Below are 19,763 nucleotides of genomic sequence, written 5' to 3' on the forward strand. Positions count from 1 at the left end.
TACATCCATCCCACTGGCAGCAATAATCTTTATTTTATGGATCCCATGATTCTCATATTAAAAAGCAGTTTTGCCTTATGCATATTGCACTTTAACTTACCATCACAGTGAGGCATTCTTCTCTATTGTCTAAAATTGACTATTTATCCTCTTTTCCTCCAGGCTGCCAAACTGTAAACTAGTAGTGTTTCTGTGTTTGCAGATCTTAGTAAATGAAATGAAAAAGTTTCTCCCTACACGAGACTTCTTTTTCTAGAATAAATTCAAATATATCAGTTAATAAGAAAATTCAAAACAAAACTCTCAAACAAAGCAATTCTTTACAATTCTAATGGATTTTTTCACATTCTTCTTCAAAAGCAAGTCAGATCTAATTATTTGGCAAAATTAGGATTAACCATTAGCATAACTTAAAAAGAAAAGAGACAAGAATTAAGGGGAAACTTTATCACAGAAAATCACTAAATCATTACTCTAGCTTTCAAGCAATTTCACACATTCTTAAATTGGTTCTCTTGAAATTGCAAAAATTCAACTTTCCTTTCTCATAAAAATTAATTCAAAAACATTTAATGATATCTATTTAAGCTTCTAAAATACTACTACTCTGCACCTGACATTCTTATAATTCTCCTCACATAGACCAGATAGCAGATTCTGCTGGTCATCTTTTGGCATTTCTAATTGAGAAAAAAAGAAGGTGAGCATTCCCAGTGGCACTCAGCTGTGAAAGCACATATTTGCTTGACTTAGTTCCAAGTTACTGAGAAGGAAAATGTGTCCTCAGCTCCCAGTAACAATCAAAATGGATAAACAGGCTTTCAGCAGAACTTGCACTGGATCTGGCTCTAAATCATACACAGACTTTCATTTTACATTGCTAAGCATCATTTAGCATGAAACGCTTTACAGAAATGAAACTCCCACTTAAGTACCTGTGCTCGAAAGTAATACAGGAAGTTCAAGATTTAAATGTGGCTGATAAGTAGTTAATAAAATCATAAGCATGTGTGGAAATATACTATAGAATTCAAATATAACATTCTCCCCCCACTAAAATGTGCCTGTTTTATACATTTTATTTGCAATTTCAGATGCTCACTATTTGGAATCTTTCCTCTAGGTGTGAGAAGGACATTGATGAATGCAGCTCCGACCCATGTCTGAATGGGGGCCTCTGCCAAAATCTTCTCAACAAATTCCACTGCCTCTGTGATGTAAACTATGCTGGACACCGCTGTGAGATAGATGTAAGCGACCTCTCCTTTTTTGTCTCTTTACTGTTGTGGCAGAATCTCTTTCAGCTTCTCTCCTATCTTATTCTACGAATGGATGATGATCCAGCAGTCGAATGGGGTGAACAGGAAGATTAGCAGCAGTCTTTAAAATGTTGTATTTTAAAGCCATTGAAACAACAGAAGATGCCTTGACCAAAGAGCTTAGAAGAGCAATACAAATATCAGAGTTAAAAATTATTTTCTACTTTTTTTGAACATATGTGAAATGCTTAATTTTATATAATCATTCTTCAACGCTGGCTTTAAATGTGGGAGCAAACCTTTTAGGTAACAGCATGTTCCTTTCAACATAATATAACAAAGTGAACGGTGAAAACTTTGTAACGCAAATGTTCAGGACCAAGTTCTTACCTATTTCATTTATCACTTTGGATCTGGTTCTTTTCCTTAATTTTGGAACAAATGCTAGCAGATCTTAAAAAATGTTTCATCTCATTCCACCAGAACATTTTGCCACATAAACGCAGCCAGCATGCAACAGTGGAACACACTGGTAAGACACAATATACATTAAAGAGAACAGTAAGATATACTGATGGTGGCATTCAAGCCCAGCAATGAGTGGCAAAGATCCATTGGCTTTAGCGAGGCTAATTTTACCATTAAATGTTACAGATATCACTATCCTTGTATCACATACCATACTCATTACTATTTTTTGGCAGTTTGGTCTCGTGCTTGTGAAACAACATATGATAATTCTAGATAATTAGATAATGGCTTGGACTAACAATTGGCAACATACTGAGTGCACTCTTACACTCATCTAAATTAGAGGCAATCCTGCACTGATACCAGTCCTGTACCAGTACATTAGTAGCCTGTACACCTTCAATATATTTTATTGAAAAAAAAGTCAGCTGTCTTACAAGGGCACTTTCAGCATGATTCCTCTTTCAGTAAAGGCCTAGTAGGCACATCAGATTTTAAAATCATAGATTTGTTGTATGTTTCTCAAAAGATTTCTACAACTTGAAGTAAATCTACATTATCCATAAATAGATATGAGTACCATCAGACAAAACACAGGGGGCAGTTCTTCACAGGAAGCAATCAAGGTAGTTCAGTTGATTGGTTGTACATGGATTCTTTAAAGAATGAAAATTAGGGGCATGAAAATTAGGAAAACCAGACTCAAATTAGGAAAATATCTGAATGTGTATTTGCCTTTGAGAGTGTAGACGCAACTGAAGTACGTTGTTAAATACAAAACAGTACCATAAAAAGTGAGTTTTTGTTTTTCCGAACAATGCTTTAACACAAAAAGCGTTCATGAACTATGCAACCATTTCTTTCAGCATTCATGATCATATTATATTAGTATAGATTCTGTACTCCTTTTAGTCATTTAAGTATTGGCGATTCAAAAAAAAAAAAGAGTAAGCGTGTGTAAGACAATGTGTTGTTATTAAGTGATATGGCATGTAGCAGAGTTACAGGAAAGAGAAGCTAACATTATACACTGAGGTTTTATGACTCCCAAGAGAACAGCTTATCTTTCGCACAAATTCTTGAGCCCCTTGATGTTACAGATTCCCCTGCCTCAAACCTGACCCTGCTTCTTCAGTCCTACTCAACTTTCTGTGGATTGGACTTTGAGTTTTCATAAAGAGCAAATCCCACCTTTACTTCTGCAGTTGCATTCAGACACCTTAAAATGGGTATAATGGACATGTTAAGGTTCCCATTTTGCCTCAGTAGGATACAGCAGAAGTCACTGCCTGAGAATCAAGCTTCTATTTTTATTTCCCTCCTTTCAGAAATGTCCTAAAGTCAGTTATTTGTGTGAAAACCATTCAGAGCATAACTGCAGCAACACCAGTATCATTAAAAAGCATACAAAAAAATCAGTTTTGTACATTTTTGGAAAATGCCATTATTCATTCCTGTGATATGTCACATATTCCTGTTTCAAGCACCTGTCTTGGTATGGAAACCTAAGTGCAACGCATTTACTTGTTATAAGTGTATTACACCAGGATAATTTCTTTGCTATCTTTATCTTACCAGAGAAGTGATTGGGATAATTTTCTTATTGATTTCTTATAAAAATTGTTACCCAGCTGAAAGCTCCTTTCTCCTTTGTAAGTAAGCAGTAAATACAGCATGGGAATGTATGTTCCACTACTGGGGATGAAATTAATGGAGCAGTATCAGAAATAAAACTGCGTATCCTATTAGATGTAGCATTTAGTTATCTTACCTGAAATCACATATAATAATTTGAATAACATAACACAGGTCAAGACCACAATATCTCTAAACCAAACAGCATTTTCAAATTTCTTTCAATGAAAATACAATTTTTGAAAAATGTTTTTTTTTTCTTCTAGAAAAAGTAGTGTGACAAAACTTGTTATTTCATATGAGGAAAGCTTTTTTTTTTTTTTAAATCAAGTCAATATTTTAGCGTGAAATGTTTGTTTTTTGATATAAAACACCAAGGTAAATCAAACCTAAAAGAAAATATTCACCTTGTTTGGAGTTAAAATGTCATTTTGCCTTCATTTAAAAGAGAAATTTAAAAATAATAAACAACATATTATTTTGGAAATTTTATTCTAAACTGTAATTTCCACTTCATTCTTTATTAAAAAGTTACTTGTTCAGTATTATTGAAATGAAAAAGTAAAACATCATCAGAATAATTTGAAATGAAAACTATCTACCATTTCAGAATGCTAACTAAAAGCAAAGAAATAACAAATTTTGAAAATTCTAATGCAAAAGCTGATACTTTTAACCAAAGCTGTTCAAACCAAGACTTTTTAAAATCAAAATTTCACAAATAAAATTTTGAGGTTTTTCTTACTGGTTTTAGCTCAACTCCCAGCTACATAAATTAAACATTTTAAGTAGTTTATAGAATATGGATAGACAACAGAATTAGGTCTATGACTGATATACTGCAATAAACAAAAATTGCATTCTGATATCAATATTGAAGAAAGCTAGGAAGCAATACATGTAATAGTGTCTGACATGCTGTAGCTATATGAAAAGACAAAAAACAAAGAATATATGTGTATAGAGTTTCCAAAATTCCTTCCCTTCAATACTAGAAACTTGATATAAGAATGTACATACAATATGAAACAGGTTTTACAGGGATTTGAAGGTATATATGTTATTCATCTAGAATATATTCATAGTAGCGCAGCCGTTCAGGCTTTCTTTTTTCAGAATACACACCACAAAAAATAGTCTCTGTTACTGAACTGAATTCTTTCCTTCCGCTAATGCCTTGTCATTATGAACATCTTCTAACTCCAGAAATGCTGTTCCTTTCCTCTTTGTACATCTGTATTCTCAACTACATTGTGCATGTGTACATAACTTTCCTATCTTTATACACAAAATAAACATTCTGCCTTTGTCTCTTTATGTCTACTTCTCATTTTCTGCTAATGACTATATTCATTTGCTTTAAGCGTGCCATGACTTCTGAAGGCTTGCACTTTATAATTGCACCACACAAAAATTAAGGCTGCTAAGGCTGCATCATCCTTATTTATTCTACAGGCCTATTGACAGTGCAGGGCCAGGCATGTAGCTCCAAAAGAAGCAGTTCAGCCACTGGAACCCTTTTAGCTGCAATACTGTGTCACTCTATCAAGGTTAATTACCACCACCACCACCACCCCCCCCCCCCCCCCCGGGTAGCTCTTGGTGTCTCACACAGCATAACTAAATAAACAAGTCCCAAAATCAACAATTCAGAGAGAAAGGGATTTTAGCCACATGGTTTAAAGTGACTCTTATTTCTTTGTTCTTCTTTATTTACTGTCAACGCTTACAAAGTTGGTGAGCGTTAGGAGGTCTCTGTTAACATTTTGACAGGTCATCTGTTTCCATTGAGCTATCACAGCCCACAGGCTGGAACTGTCCCATGAACAGGTCTTCAAACAAGCCAGTGAAGAATTGACTCGATGTTTCTGATTTAAAAAGTAAAGAAACAGAAGCCAGATTAATCAAAATAAGTTTTTTGAAAATATTTTTTCAAAAGAAATGCAGTTGCAGGTCATTTAAAAGTATACAGTTATGGAAGGAAATAAATGCAAATACATCTGATCTCAAAGGTTTTTTTGTTTGTTTGTTTTAGGATTTAAAGGGTTCAAAAGGCCTTCATTCAGGTTTAAAATAAAGGTACGACAGTAAGACATCCATACATCTCCAGTGTTGCCACTTTTTGTAATTCCATTGTAATCTTTTGATATTTGCTTTTTATTTAAAAAAGCAGCTCCCAGAGGCAAATGATTTTGTGAGAACCTCAGTATTAATTAAAAACAAAACCAAAAACAAACAAAACACCAGGATCATATGATTTGGGGTGTTGAGAACAGCTTAGAAAACTGTGATCTCACTATGCTCAGAATTAGAAGGATATGAGACAGACAAATAAAAGAAAGCAAACAAGCAAGTTCATGATTTTTGGAAGTATGGCTTATGATTCTGAATACTGATACTATCAGAAATGGATCTCTCCATTTTTATATTTTGAACTTAAGATTCAAATAGTTCTTCAGATGCCAGTGACTAACTGCCACAGAAATACTGGTAATGAGAGGGAACAGCGTTAAGGCTTGAGGGAAAAGTAAGATTTCTGAAAAGAGGGGAAAGAGCAGCAGTGGAGGTACGGCAAGGGAAAGCAAAGGAATTTACATCAGCTGTGGGAAAAATGAACAGGTATTCTTTAAATGAGTTGGCAAAGAAAAGATAGGTATTTCACTGAGGAACTATACATGAGAATGGAAAAGACAGGATTGGTCTACTGACAACAGCTCCTACTGCTGACCCTTGAAAAACAGGTTCTGAGCGACCCTCCCCTACTGAAGCTCCAATGCAACTCAGACTCTGCCAGCAGTATCGTACCATGATTTTAGTTACGAAGAGCTTATATGTTCGTGAATTTGAAATCATCTTGAATATTATATACTTATGTGCATTCCTTTGCCTCCAGAACATTTAATTTTTAAGAAACTAGATCTAATACTTGATATACTTAAAGCATGTGACTACAGTATGTTGGTGAAACTAAAAAAAAGGAAAAAATCTGCTTCAAATCCAGAATGATGAAACCAGATTTTTTAGCTGTAAATTTTTTTCCTGGCTTGCCAGCCAAAAGTTCAATACAGAAGGCACTTCACCTTATGTATTAATTTTTAGCACTTGAAATCACATTCTTATATTCTGATTTAGTGACTTTTCCCTAAAACTGAGGAAACTTTTGTTGTTTGCAGTGAAAAATTCTTCAAAATTTCTACTTCAAGAACCATGAACTACTACAGCCTAAAAAAGAAGAAAAAAAAAAAAAGGCCTCTCCCTCCAAATCTCCAGCAAGTCTGCTGTCTGTGGTACTTAGATAACTATTATCTGTAATAGGTCTCCAGAGAACAAAAATAACGCAGTTTGGTTGTTCATTTTACTTTGTGTTTCAAGAGCGCCCCGAGGCCCCATTAAGCTCAGAGCAGTTCTGCCAGTGCTGCGCACAGCAAAAGGCGCAGCCAGGCCCCGCACCGGCTGGCGAACAGCTCAGGCTGGGCTTTCAAATTGTTTCTTGAGCATTATCCTCAACTGCGCCTTTGGGACAGCACTCCCTCACAAAGCACACCCTCCCCTATTGTAGCTGCAAATACACATGACACTTGAAAGTGGAGGCAGATTTCATGTCCCAGAATTAAAGTTCTGCTTTAAGGTAGCTGCTGCTACACTCTCTGATGTGCACTGATGTTGCTTGCATAGCCTCTTCCAGCTGGTACCGTTTCATCCTCTTGGGTGCATGGACAAGCATCATGCACTGGAGGTTACGATTCACATTTAATGTTATTAAAAATACACTGACAAGCATGTAAAATATGTTCAATATTGAATCTAAATTCAATAAAACTCTCTCAGGCTTCCATAGCAGAGACATTTAGAATTTTGATTGAATCTGCTCTACAGTGATTAGCTAATGTATTCATTAACTGCAAGGGTTAGTAATATGAATGTAGCAAATGATACTTAATTACAATAATTAATGCCTGGTGGCTCATGAATAATGCATTCTCTAACTATTTACATATTCATACTTATGAGGCTATTAATGGATAATTATAATTTTGACTGAAAGATGTGGACATCAGCTATATAACTACATCATTTTTTCCCAGCCTCACTGTGGCTTTATCTCTGTTTATGTCTTGCTCTTGTATATGGCTGTTTTGCTAATGTACACAGAGATGAAAACTATTTTTTTTTCCAAGAGATATAGAACAATGTAATGATAAATATAGTCAAGCTGGTTAGTTTTCACACTGCACCAGTTCTGAACCAGTACTTACATGAATTTATGTCTTGAGGGTACAAAACAATTGTGCAGAATTTTAGGATATTCTTTGAAAAGAAAAAAACATGCCCAGCCTTTTCTCTCCAACAGAAAACATTTCCAATATTGATAGGTGCCATGCAAGAGCAGTATTTGTGTTCTGTTTCTTCAAATGCAAAAAAACAAAAATTCCCAAAGAAATTTACACATTTGTAAGGGAAAGCATTTGGTGAAAGAACTTTGTTCTCTTTGTGATTGTTCAGTGTAGATTTGTTCCTGTCCTGAATTTTACACTCTTTCCTGCTGTGTATGGTTAGAGCATTTCAATACTTTATCAGAGTTTGTTCATTTGTGAAACTAGGATAGCAATATTGTCAACACCTTTAATCTGATCAAACAATTCTGCCCAAGATGGGTTTTGTCCTCCACCACATCAATTTCAGCCATCATTTAAAAGGATAAATTGCGTGCCCTCCCTAGTTTGAAGAAGAATCAAAAAGCTATAGAAGACCAAAAACAAACATACATTTTTAAAAATATATTTTTCATATTCAAATATAATTGTTTTAAGGCAATGTAATGATTTTTCTTCTTAGTCTGAGTTTGAATGCTTAATGTTGGGAACACCCTTAACACCATAATATTCAGCTGCCAGCCTCAGGGAGTGTCGTAAAATGATGAAGTAAAGGTGGGTAAGACAACTGAAGCTGAAAAGCACTAGAGTCCTGATTTTCAGACCAGCCATTCACCTACTGTCCCAGCTCTTCTTGCCCCAGCTAAGGAGCTGTGGGTGCCCCAGGTCACTGAAAAGCTTATCCCAGCTATTACAGTCTGCAGCATGAATAGTGAGTCTTGCCGCATGCAGAGCTCAGCTCCAAGTTTCCCCTAGTGAAAGCTGTGGCTGAACAGTCTGTGATTCCAGACAGCCAGATGCAGTCAAGCCACCGGCCAGCATCCCGTTGATGTCTTAGGGATGAGCACATTTGGATCTACTATGACTTTTTTTTCTTCTCCTGTGCTCTGCAGCCTGTTGAGAAAGACTAACACAAACTGTAAAATATTTTCAGAATTAGAACTATTATTCTAGAATTTGCTGTCTTGCACAGCTAACTCCATTGGGAGTGAGGTTCTTGCCTCTCCATAACAACCTCATGGAACAACCTCATGGAATCAGAAATGTTTAAAAGCACTCTTGTTTATGTACTTATACTGAAGCCAGTGGTACTTTAGGACCAAAGAAGAGAGGAGTGAATCCTTGTTGTTTAAAACTGACACTCTCAACCTTCAGCAATCATGATAGTGCCTCCAGCCCACGATGCATTCCTGCCACTTTTCTCTCCCAAACGAGGTGTGGGACATGGGTCAGAAGAGCTGCCAGGGAGCAGAAGTCTGCTCTCGCCTATCAGCTTTCCTGATGCTCCAAAGACTGAGCGAGGGGCGAGGCTGCGGGAAGGAAGCAGGCAGCTTCATCCGCATATAAGGGTATTCTCTGATACTTCTGGTTTTATCCTCAGCAGTACCTTCCTACAAGAAAACTCTCACAATGTCAATGGAACTTTGGGGGGAAAAGCACTATTCAGCATAGATGGACTTATTACAGTCCAATGATAGTTTATTGAAATAATCTTATTTCATTGAGTGAAATAAGTTTTTCCTATTTTTATTAGCCTAGCAGAGTCAGCACAACTGAGTGGGAGAAAGCCTGGAATTTATTGTTTTCATGTCATTCACATAACTGTAGATCACACATCATGGCAGAATCTTTACCGCTGATGGCATGAGCCAGAAAGAACCCAGCTTTATTCCTGTGCCAGGTCAAATGCGGAGCAAGAAGAAACATTTTTAGATTTGTAAAATGAGCAGTTCTGCTCTGGAAGTCATTGGAAATGTCACAATGCCATTTTTACAGTTGTTTTTCAAAGCAGAACAGCCCCTTTTTATCCTTTGCTATTTTCTATTAGCTTCTATTCTAAACACAGGACCTAACCAAAAATTTTAAATGGATATTGCAAGAAACATATTTAATGTGTCAAAACATTAGGATGCAAAGACAAAAAGGTTATCTAATATGTCTTAGCAGGAAAAGACAAGAAGGCTCCTCACAAGGCCCGCATTACTGCACGCATCAGTGAAAAGCAGTTGAATATTTAATGTGCATGGTAAAAATAAGCAGAAAAGGGAGCCCAGATGACATATGACAGCATAACACTCTGCAGTGTAGGAATCAGCTCAAGTGCAGTATTCACATAACACATTTAGTATTCAGACTAACACATTTTGTCTGTACACCATCCTTTATGTTGCAATGGCATTGTTTTCCTTTTTCTCACCTTCTGATGTTTTCCCTGTAGGCTCACATTCACATCACATGGGCATTTACTTCAGTCATTGCTCACTTTATAACAAATTCATGTACTCCAAGCCTGCATTGTTCAGATGCTAAATTTTACATCTTTTTCTCATAGAGTTCATGAGAATTAACATTCTTTTTTTATCTATTTTTTCTATTTTCCAGTAACGCGGCAGGCTTAGCAACTATGGGAAAAGATTCTGGAAGTTGCTTTAAAACAATTAACTCAAATATAAAAACAATGCTCTATTTTTACTTTTTTTTTTTTTTTTTTTGGTAAGAGAAGGCACAAATACTTCTGTCTTCCAGTTATCTTTGTAGATGAAAAGTATACTTCTGACCTCTTCCTAAGGACTATCCAAACATGAACCAACATTTGGTAATTCTGGCATTTCTGGCTTTTGCTGTGATCTAATGCCCAAACTTCACGTTTGCATTTACATTGCTTTTTAAAATACAATATGGGAGAAAATTATTTTGCTGCAAGTATTAAAAAGTCTTTTATTTGTATTTTCCAGTGAGGTGATGTTCAGTGGTGAATTTTCAGAACTTTTTCATGAATATGGATGTTTATCCTGAAAATACCAAAACATAGTGCTCCCGCAACAGCAAGCACTAATCACCTGTGTGCTTTCACTTTTACATAACACTATGCTCTTTATTTTCTGGACAACTTGACTAAACACTGACTGAAACCAGACTATAAATTTGTTCTAATTCCATAAATCACAAATAGCTTAACTGACCAAAAGTTTCTAAAGAAAAGAAAAATGCAACCTCACCTGCAAACTGAAAAATATGGCCCAGGTTTTCACCTGAATGAAAGAAAAAGGTAACTTACTCATAGTGAGACCATGATGGCAGCAATCTCTTGGGATTCGATGCTTGTCCTGTTCACCAGAACTACCAGAATTCAGATGCAGGTGAGGCTTTACATGGAGCTTCCTGGAGGATTACGATCAAAGTAGCTTCAGAGTAAGCTTATTCACTGCCATCACAATTAGAAAGACAAACAGTTTCCTGCACCTTAGATCTGTTTTTATATAAAGAATGCCAGGTAAGGGTAGAAGGAAATTTCCTAGGTACTGCAGTTTAAGCTCTTCAGAAAACCTACCCACTTTTATTCAGGTGCCTAAATGGAAACCATGATGCTAAAATCCAACCACTATTTTATTTATACCGTGTTAGCTCTATAGCTCATTAATACCATCAACATATTAGCTCAGGATAACAAATACATCTTGTAGGATAGTATTAATACCTCAGAAAATAATCACATACTTAAGATTACTATCTCCAAGGTCCATGAAACTACAATATTTCCATATAAAACAAGGCTGTCATGTTCATCTGCCTATGTATCTCTTGATGAACTGTACCTGCAAAGCATGTTCTTGTGCAGAGCCTTTTTCAGTTCTCACTAAGAAATTTCATTCCTAACAATGTCTGAAAAATTTTGCACACTTTACTGAGCTTCTAGAATATTTTTCCATTAAAAAAGCAATAAAAAGAATTTCCTTTTCTTGAGGATCTAAAAAATATTTTGGTTTCAAATGATCAGGAATATTTATCTGGTTTGATACACAGAAGCAATTAAATGAGAGGCAGAGCTTGTTACGTACATGTCTAAGCTTCTTTGTACTTAAATGTGCATCAAAAACAAGTCCTCAAATTTATTCAAACAATATTTGGGAGAACAGATTATTCTCTTTTCAAGAAGAATGAGAGCACTGAAATAAAAAGTGTGACACTGCTGTAATTTAATGGAAAGGACAAGAGAATCAGCAGCTGTGCCCTTTAAAAATCTTTGTAATTATTTAGCTTGAGCAGATTTTGCACTGCTGTAGACACATTTGGCTCTTGCTAGACACTGTGAAATGCTAGGATAGGAATTGTGGAGATTCTCAAGCACATCAATAGTTTACAGTCTAATTTATCTGTTACTTAAATAAATGGAAAGATTCCTCTTTATTCCAGGGGGTACTGGACCAGGATCTTGGCTATTGGACTTACACTTGCTAAGCCAGTTCTGAACCCAGCAGGCTCTGTAGAGTGTAACTCAGAGAAACAAGCTCAGAGCCTAAGGGACAACTGCGCTGTCTGATATAACGTTTGTAACATTTACGTGCTGCATAGCTCTTATCCCTCCAAGGGACAGGACTCTCTGCTCTGTCTTGTCCAAGTAGTAATGGTTTGTGGGCAAAATTAAATGTGCAGTTGCCCTGCTGATAGTCCTATGACAAGCCTTTTTCTCCCCGGTTGCTTTTTCCTAGTTATCCAGGAAAAGGATGTATGATCTGAACACAATAAACCTGGCTGACACTTGTTGAGTCACAGCTGCTAAACCTGGAAAGAAAGAGAAAAATCTCACAATTAGGATAAATGAAGTAGTAAGGGTAGGCATCGAGAGGCCCTGGCAACATTGCGTCTTCTCCATGGCTAATTTTTGCTTGTATTCACAAAAGTCAAAGCCAAACGTTTGGCCCTCTGATCTGGGCTGACTCAAATCCCTCACTGAAATGAAAATGTAGGTATAGTCCTCCTCCACAGAGTTTAGATAGTGATGTAACTGTCGTAACTTTTTTATCTCAAAGATGACCGTTTTGTGAGTTGGTGCAGCACATTACACAGGAGGGTCACACAAGTCACACTGTGCTGTGTCTCACGGAAATTTCCATTTGGTTCTTTCTTATTTTATTGTTTCCTTTAATCAAACGTAAAACTTATTCAGACTAAAAGAAAATGCTTGCTTTTTATACACATGAAAATGAAACATACTTTTCATGATAGGCCTAAAACCACCAGTAAAAGCTGGCCTATTTTGTCACTTCCTACACATTTGAAAATTATAATCTTCATACAATTCTTTGCCCATATTTTCAGTATGTGATACTGCCAGAGAAGCTCAGTAATACATGAAGACATCTCTGAATAATCCAGAGCAGAGATGATTCCCAAAGAAAACCTTAATACTGTCAGTGTTGCATAACATTCCTTGAAGGCACCAGAAAAGGTGGTTTCTGAGGGGATCCTGGAGGCACAAAGTTAAAGGCAGCAGAGGAATGTAGACAGTGATGCTGAGGGAAATGAAATGAGGCAAGTAGGAAAATTAAGCATAATGGATTTGTAAAAATCACACAGATTAGGACAGTACTGAACACCTGGACTGTATCTTAGCTCAGTAAGAATGACTTAATCATTTTAAGTGAATGCTTATGGCACATCTGTAAGGTACAGAAGTGTTATTATGTTGTCCTCCACCGGGAGCTATACAGAGAGAGAAGAGAGACCACAATCTGCCAAAGATTACCCCAGGATATTTTAACCATGACACTTCAAAAAATAAACAAACCATTACTGGTATAACCTGCTGCTAAGCAATAGTCTCTGACATGGTAAACTTCTCCAAATGGAATTAGCATGGAACCAATGTTTCTATTCAGTACTCAACTACCTCCACGCCACTGGAGAAGACTCCACATCTGCATGCACGCTTCCTGATCTGAGTATAACTGGCCTGACTCAGAAACCTGAAAGAACATATTTCACCTTGAGAAAGTTCTGAATCCAAACTTCCTAGCTCATGACAACTTTATCTTCTTCCAAAACCACTTGTAAGAGAGAAACCAGAAGTATTGTTCCAGAAAGAAATGCTACTGTATGACACTTACACCAAAATTATATATAACTTGCTTGATTACATAGTTATCTTACTGATCTTGCAATAAATATGAGATCAGAAATATTTTAAGAAAGCACTTGGGTATAAATCCAAAGAGCTCCTCAGTGCTATATGGAAGAATCTTGGAATCACTGAATAACTAATTAGTTGAATTAAATAGTTTATTTCTGGTATAAAAAGTAGAGTAATAGAATGCGCAAAGCTTCAGCTCTGTGGGACTTCAGTATGAGATTATGGATGGCAGGGATGGATTATCTCCAACCATTATAACACATTTCCACCCAGGTGCCCATACAGCTCACTGCAGTGCCTGAGTAGCTCACAATTATCTCAGTTTTTGATCGTTGTGGAATTGTCATGAAGGAATGAGTTTAAATGATGTGAACTCTTTGTATGGATATGCTTTGATCCATGGTCCACATCAAGGCTCTCTACACTCAGTTCTTGTTTGCACTGTCCTGTTGGCCAGGGCTCAACACACTCAACCCCTGTTTGCATTGTACAGTTCTTGGCCCGGGCAACGCTGTGGTTCTCCCACATCATAAGTCAGACACTCACACTTTTAATTTTGTGGGCATATCTTGATGTTCTTCATATATAAAAGGATTATTGCTTTAAGTGAAAAATTAACTCATTCTCAAGTTGGAGCAATCAAGAAAACTTCTATGAATACTAAAAATTATTTACCATACATTGGTATTGTACCTTTCAGTGCTCTCCTAGTGCTCTTCCAGTGCTCTCTATGTCTGGAATAACCAGAACGATCATCTATTTGATTGGCAATATGTTCTGCCTTTCTCAGACATAATATAATGGACACTTTTAAATAAAGTTTGTGTGTTATCTGGAAGCTCTCTATCTTTCCATAACTGCTCAGTGTTGCTAGATTTAATCTAGTTTCAGCATCTCGACTCCCTTAAAACTATGATTTTCAGTAAAAAGAGTAACTAATTTTATTCTATTAATTTCCAAATGAGAATGAACTTGACACCCATTTTATCTGAGTATACATTAAATTACAAATGATTTTAATCATGTAATAATTTAACATGGAAAATTAACTTCACTGTTTGCAAAAAGTACACAAAAATTAATTCCTCATGTTGAATGCTTGATTAGTTAACATGTAATTTCTTGGCATGTATCATGATGTTCACAAATAAACTCACAAGTCCCCTATTTATACAAACTCCTAGTTATTCCAGTGCTCAAGACAAATCCAATAAACCCTATGAGCAAGTTGTGCTACAGTCTGGGGAAGCCTTTAGTTTCAATTTAATTTCACACTCTTTTTAGCTTGCTAGCTGTCAGATGCCTTTTGTTTATATATGTGCATGGTTAATTATTCTCCTTAAAACAAAAATATTGGAGACTTCAAAATGATCTTAGGTGCACGAGGATGGACAGTGGCACCTGCTCTGCCCCCACTGCCTGAGGATTCGAAAGCAGGCACACACTGACTTAGAAGAAATGGGTCGTCATTGGTTTGAGGCAATTACAGATGATGAGAATGATGGACACAAATCATTTCAATATCTCAGACTATTTAAAATCAAAGCAAGGCCCTTCAGCATTCTTTACTCAGCAGTATTCCCACTGAGTGTGGAGCTGGGCCCTCAGGCACCAGCCCAGTGGAGGCAGTACTGTTCTCCTCCACGGCATTTGCCCTCAGAGCAGTGACCAACTGGTTCAGCCTCAGACAGAGCACAGGTCCTGTTGCTTAGAAAATAAATAACAGTTCAGTTGTTGCAGAAATGGGAGATTAAGAATAAGTTCAGACTGTAAATTCATAATATGTACATATGAGTAATTTATTAGTAAGTGCAATATTCTTGCAGTTTAAATGACAGAGAAGATGATACTTCACTTCAAAGAGAAATCTTGTATAGTAAAAATGCTCAGTTGCAAGAGCACCAGATTCAGGTTTTCTTGCTCAGGGCCTCAGGCAGGCCTCAGTGTCCTAGCTGCTGCTGCACCAGCATCAGGCAAATGACAGGCTGCCAGAGACTGAGACTCGGGGATAAATCATAAGCCAGACATTGCTGCTTTCTCATTCGTAATGGGAGTGTTAGACCCTGGGTAGGTCCAGACTGCTCTGATATGATTACTGGGGACTGACTGCAGGTATTTATGGAGACAGTGTGATACAAAACCAATTACCATTTCCGCCACTCGCTGCCTAACTGATCATAAGCTCATCACGTCTCTATTGTGTGCTTCAGTTTCTCTTCCTGACCAAAGGACATTAACGTGCTGTAAAAGGGATCTCCAGACTGAAAGCTGCTATTTAAGACTGAAGCTATTAAGAACAGAGCTTAGCAGGAAGAATGTTTAGACTGCCTTTTTTAAGCAGGCAATAATTCTGACATCTGAGAGAGGCAGAACTGAAAGGGTGAGATGTAGCAGAAATAGCTTACATCCACAGATAACGGCGGATTTTGACTTGACTCCACGCACTGTAAGAAATGCTTAGTTTCAGTGTTCCTCCTGTACTGAGGAGTCTACAGATCTAAATTAATCATCTGGCTAGAATCACAGCTGAGGCGCACTCCTACTCAATATGCCTTGTCTTAGAGGACCAGAGATAAGCCCAGTTAGCTGAACTAGAAGATTTTTTTCCTATCTTTAAGAAGTACAATCTTCATGAAAATCTTCTGAAAGCGCAGGAAATCCTCTTAAAAGGCAGACATTGACAAGGCTGCAATTACTTCCTAGCACATTAGAATAAACCTCTCTAATCTGAATTACAATGTGTTTTCTGATATTTATCTTTAGGTGGCAGTAAGGTAAAAGCATGGAGTAGAAAGTTGAGACTACTCTAAAGCATTTTGAGTCCTTTTCCTCATGTACCGTGCCAGCTATAACATATAAATAGACCCCATAAACTACTTTCATCTTCAGCAGATATCCAAAGAGGATTATTAGATTAGGCTTCATCCAGATCACATTCAGACACAAATCTGTTGAATTCCGGTAATGTTAATCAACGACTAGATACTACAGTGGGTATACAGTTCTTGATCTGAGAATCCATAAGCACAGAGTTAAGGTTCACAGGTAGAGACAGACCCACATGTTCCTATCAACAAGATGGAGGTACACTAAACAAACAATCAAACAAACAATCAGACAAACAAAGCTCAGTAAGTTCACTGGCAAATCAAAATCCTGATTCAAGATTAAAATAGGGCTTCAAAGAATAGTTATGGGTGTAGAGTTATATATATGTTTCTTTAAGAATTTCATTTATACTTCTCAGGTACACATTTCTTCCAAAGTCTCTACTGAAGCTTAAATGTAATAATAGCTCTCTCATCAACTTTCTACTAGAAAAAAGCCAGCAGGATAAAAACATACCCAAAGTTGTTATCAAGGAATATAATTAGCTAAATAATGTGACAGTGTCATGTACTGTGCTAAGGCAAGTATCATGTAGCCAATAAAGGTCTTTCTTGCACCATTAATATTTAGTTGCAAGCAAGAGATGGCTGCAATCTAAGTGCTGCACCCAGCAAAGGCTAGCTGTTGATGTGATACCTTGTTGTCTGACAGTGTGAAACAGCCAAATAGCTACTTACTTCATTCACCACTTGACAGCATCATATTAATGCTAGGTAGCAACACATGGCTGTTTTGCAGAAGCTTAGCACCAAATAGGAAGAAGGATTTCATGGAACGGCTCGGAAATTGTCAGCTTAGCTGATGAGCAGAGAAGTAGGGATGCAAAGTATGTTGCAGTTATGAAATAAAACAGGAATCATAACTCAGATCCAGCTACACTGTGCACCACTGACCCCCTTATTGTGTGCTGTTGGACACAGCAGCTTCTTATTCCTACAGAAAGCAGGAAGAGGCAGGACTGACAGTTTCACCAGTTCGTTACAGAGAAGCAGAAATTAGGGGGAGATCGACAACCTGGCTTCACACTGCCACACTCGGGGACCACAGCCCACAGAAGGTGGCTGCTTCTGCATGTGATGCTAGTCTTTGACAGATATTTAGTGCTTTTTCAAAGATCTGATTTTGGAAATAAAAGAACTTTTACCACTAACAGCATTAATTAAAGAAGAGATCTTTTAGCTCAAGTGTTGAGTACTGGAAATTTTCTGAACTGAGCAACCAAGTCTGTGCCCTCAATTCAGATTGTGCAACTCCGTTTAAGTCAATCGAAATGCATAATAGAAAACGAGCGAATCATGCCTGGTGAAAACAATGCATGTGGATACACAGTACGGAGGGGAAACAATATGCAGGTATTCACTTAAGCAACAGGATGCAAACACCTCAGCAAACTTTCTCATATTTTTCCCTAATACAGAAAAGGTCAGAATCTAGAATCACAGAGAAAATACGTGTAAAATCCAGAAAGTCAAAAGTTTGCACTGGAAATGGCTTAGTATCGCCCCTAGCATAACACTGATAGCATGTGTTATCATTCCCTGCCCAGTTCTTACATCCAAATGCCGTCATTCTCATCAGCCCTGTCTTCAATGTTACAGCATCATCCTTCACACAGCAGTCTAGTCAACACCTATACAGTCAATTAAGAAAGCAGTTTTTAAATTCACTCTTCTTTCTCATCATTTTAGCTATTTCACTCTGTCTACTGAATTTCTTTTCACCTCTTTTCCTCAGGAACCGTCTGCCCTAATCTTCAGCACTGTAGCATCTTTTCCTGTTCTTCTCCTCCTGCTTTTGGGTTTAATCCATTGACACCCTCCACCCGCTTCTCTCTTCCCATGACAACAGGAACACTCCTCCTCAAAGGCCACTGCTGTGAGTGCTTCCAAGCCCCTTTCCAGGAGTCGTTTCTATTATGGCAACTATATGAAAGTAGTAAACTCAAAACAGCTAGACACAGGGCAGTGATAGAAAGTTACTGTTTACAGCAATAATCTTTTGATTTTAAATATTATCCAGCCCTTCCTCCCAAAATGTTTGCCTGGCAAGGCTTTAAACCATCCCCAGGATTTACTCACAGAGTCTCATGTTTCAAACCTGTAATGCAGGTATACCCTATGGAGAGACAACACCTGATATACTGTTACCCACGTACAAACAATAGCTATATATGATACCCCAAAGCTTTTCCCAGACTGAAAAGGGATGATACACCCTGGAGACTAACACCATTACTAAAACACTGTCATATTATTTGTTTTGTCTGTGACTTAGCAACTTTGGGACAAATTCCTCCTCAGCATGATTTGCCTGGGTTTACACCAGTTATAGATTTTCCCTCTTATCCTTTCAGATTGCAGCAGATGGTTAAGTTTTTACACCAGAGGCTGTCAATAGAATTTTAAAAGGCATCTCATAACAACACATTGGAGCTGTACACTTAATCTGTGCTGCACCAGCATGATGATCTTAAAAAGACCTGGAGCACACTTACAAAATTAGCACTGGCAGTTGTTGCAGAAACGTTATCAAGGAGTCTTCTAAAAGCCCCCAGCTTAATGACGGCTTACCTCCCAAACTGCCAGCCGAATCATTTCTCTGTGGATAACCATCCCACAGTCGTCTCAGAGAAAAGGCATTTCATTCTGTCCTATGAGATACTGATCCAGTAAAATAGCTAATGGTGAGTGTAAGGGACTGTTTACAATGAAGCATGTAGCTAAGGGCTTTCTCATGTCCATGGCTAAGCTCAAGTTCAGTTCAGTAGCCAAAGACAAAGTACTATTTCTTCTGCTAAGACAGACCATCTCAGACCCGCTGAATACCACTGTTCTCATGGCTGGACCACTTCCATTAAACAGTTTATATAAGCCAGACAACAACATTACAAGTAGTTACAGAAATTACAGTTACTCTATGCAGCCTGTTCTTTAGAGATGAATTCCTAACAGTGAGCTTCTCAGTTTGAAAAGCTACATCCAAAACACTAATACTGTAAACAGAAGGCTACCTGAGCTGAATATTATTGCAATTAATTTGCAGTAATTTGCAGTGCAGTTGCTACTGCAAGTAGCACCTGATGGAGTAAATTGTTTTGATTCACACATTGCACTGTTTCCAAATGATCCAGGAGTGATCTTGCAGTCTAATTTGAAAAAAAGGAGGTCTATGTATGCTGATCTGATTAGAAGATCAAGGCCAATGTGGATAACGACCTTGTTTTAA

At 37.3% G+C, this 19,763-nt stretch overlaps 1 protein-coding gene across 1 annotated transcript in view; it reads left to right on the top strand.

The window, feature by feature from the left end:
- CRB1 (crumbs cell polarity complex component 1) overlaps positions 1–19,763 on the top strand; it is an 80,727-nt gene that overhangs the window by 54,049 nt on the left and 6,915 nt on the right. Inside the window, exon 11 of the mRNA XM_013961197.2 lies at positions 1,124–1,250. Within this exon, the coding sequence (XP_013816651.2) occupies positions 1,124–1,250 (127 nt within the window). The remainder of the gene's footprint in view (positions 1–1,123; positions 1,251–19,763) is intronic.

Source organism: Apteryx mantelli, chromosome 8 (assembly GCF_036417845.1).
Source record: "Apteryx mantelli isolate bAptMan1 chromosome 8, bAptMan1.hap1, whole genome shotgun sequence".
NCBI lineage: Eukaryota > Metazoa > Chordata > Aves > Apterygiformes > Apterygidae > Apteryx > Apteryx mantelli.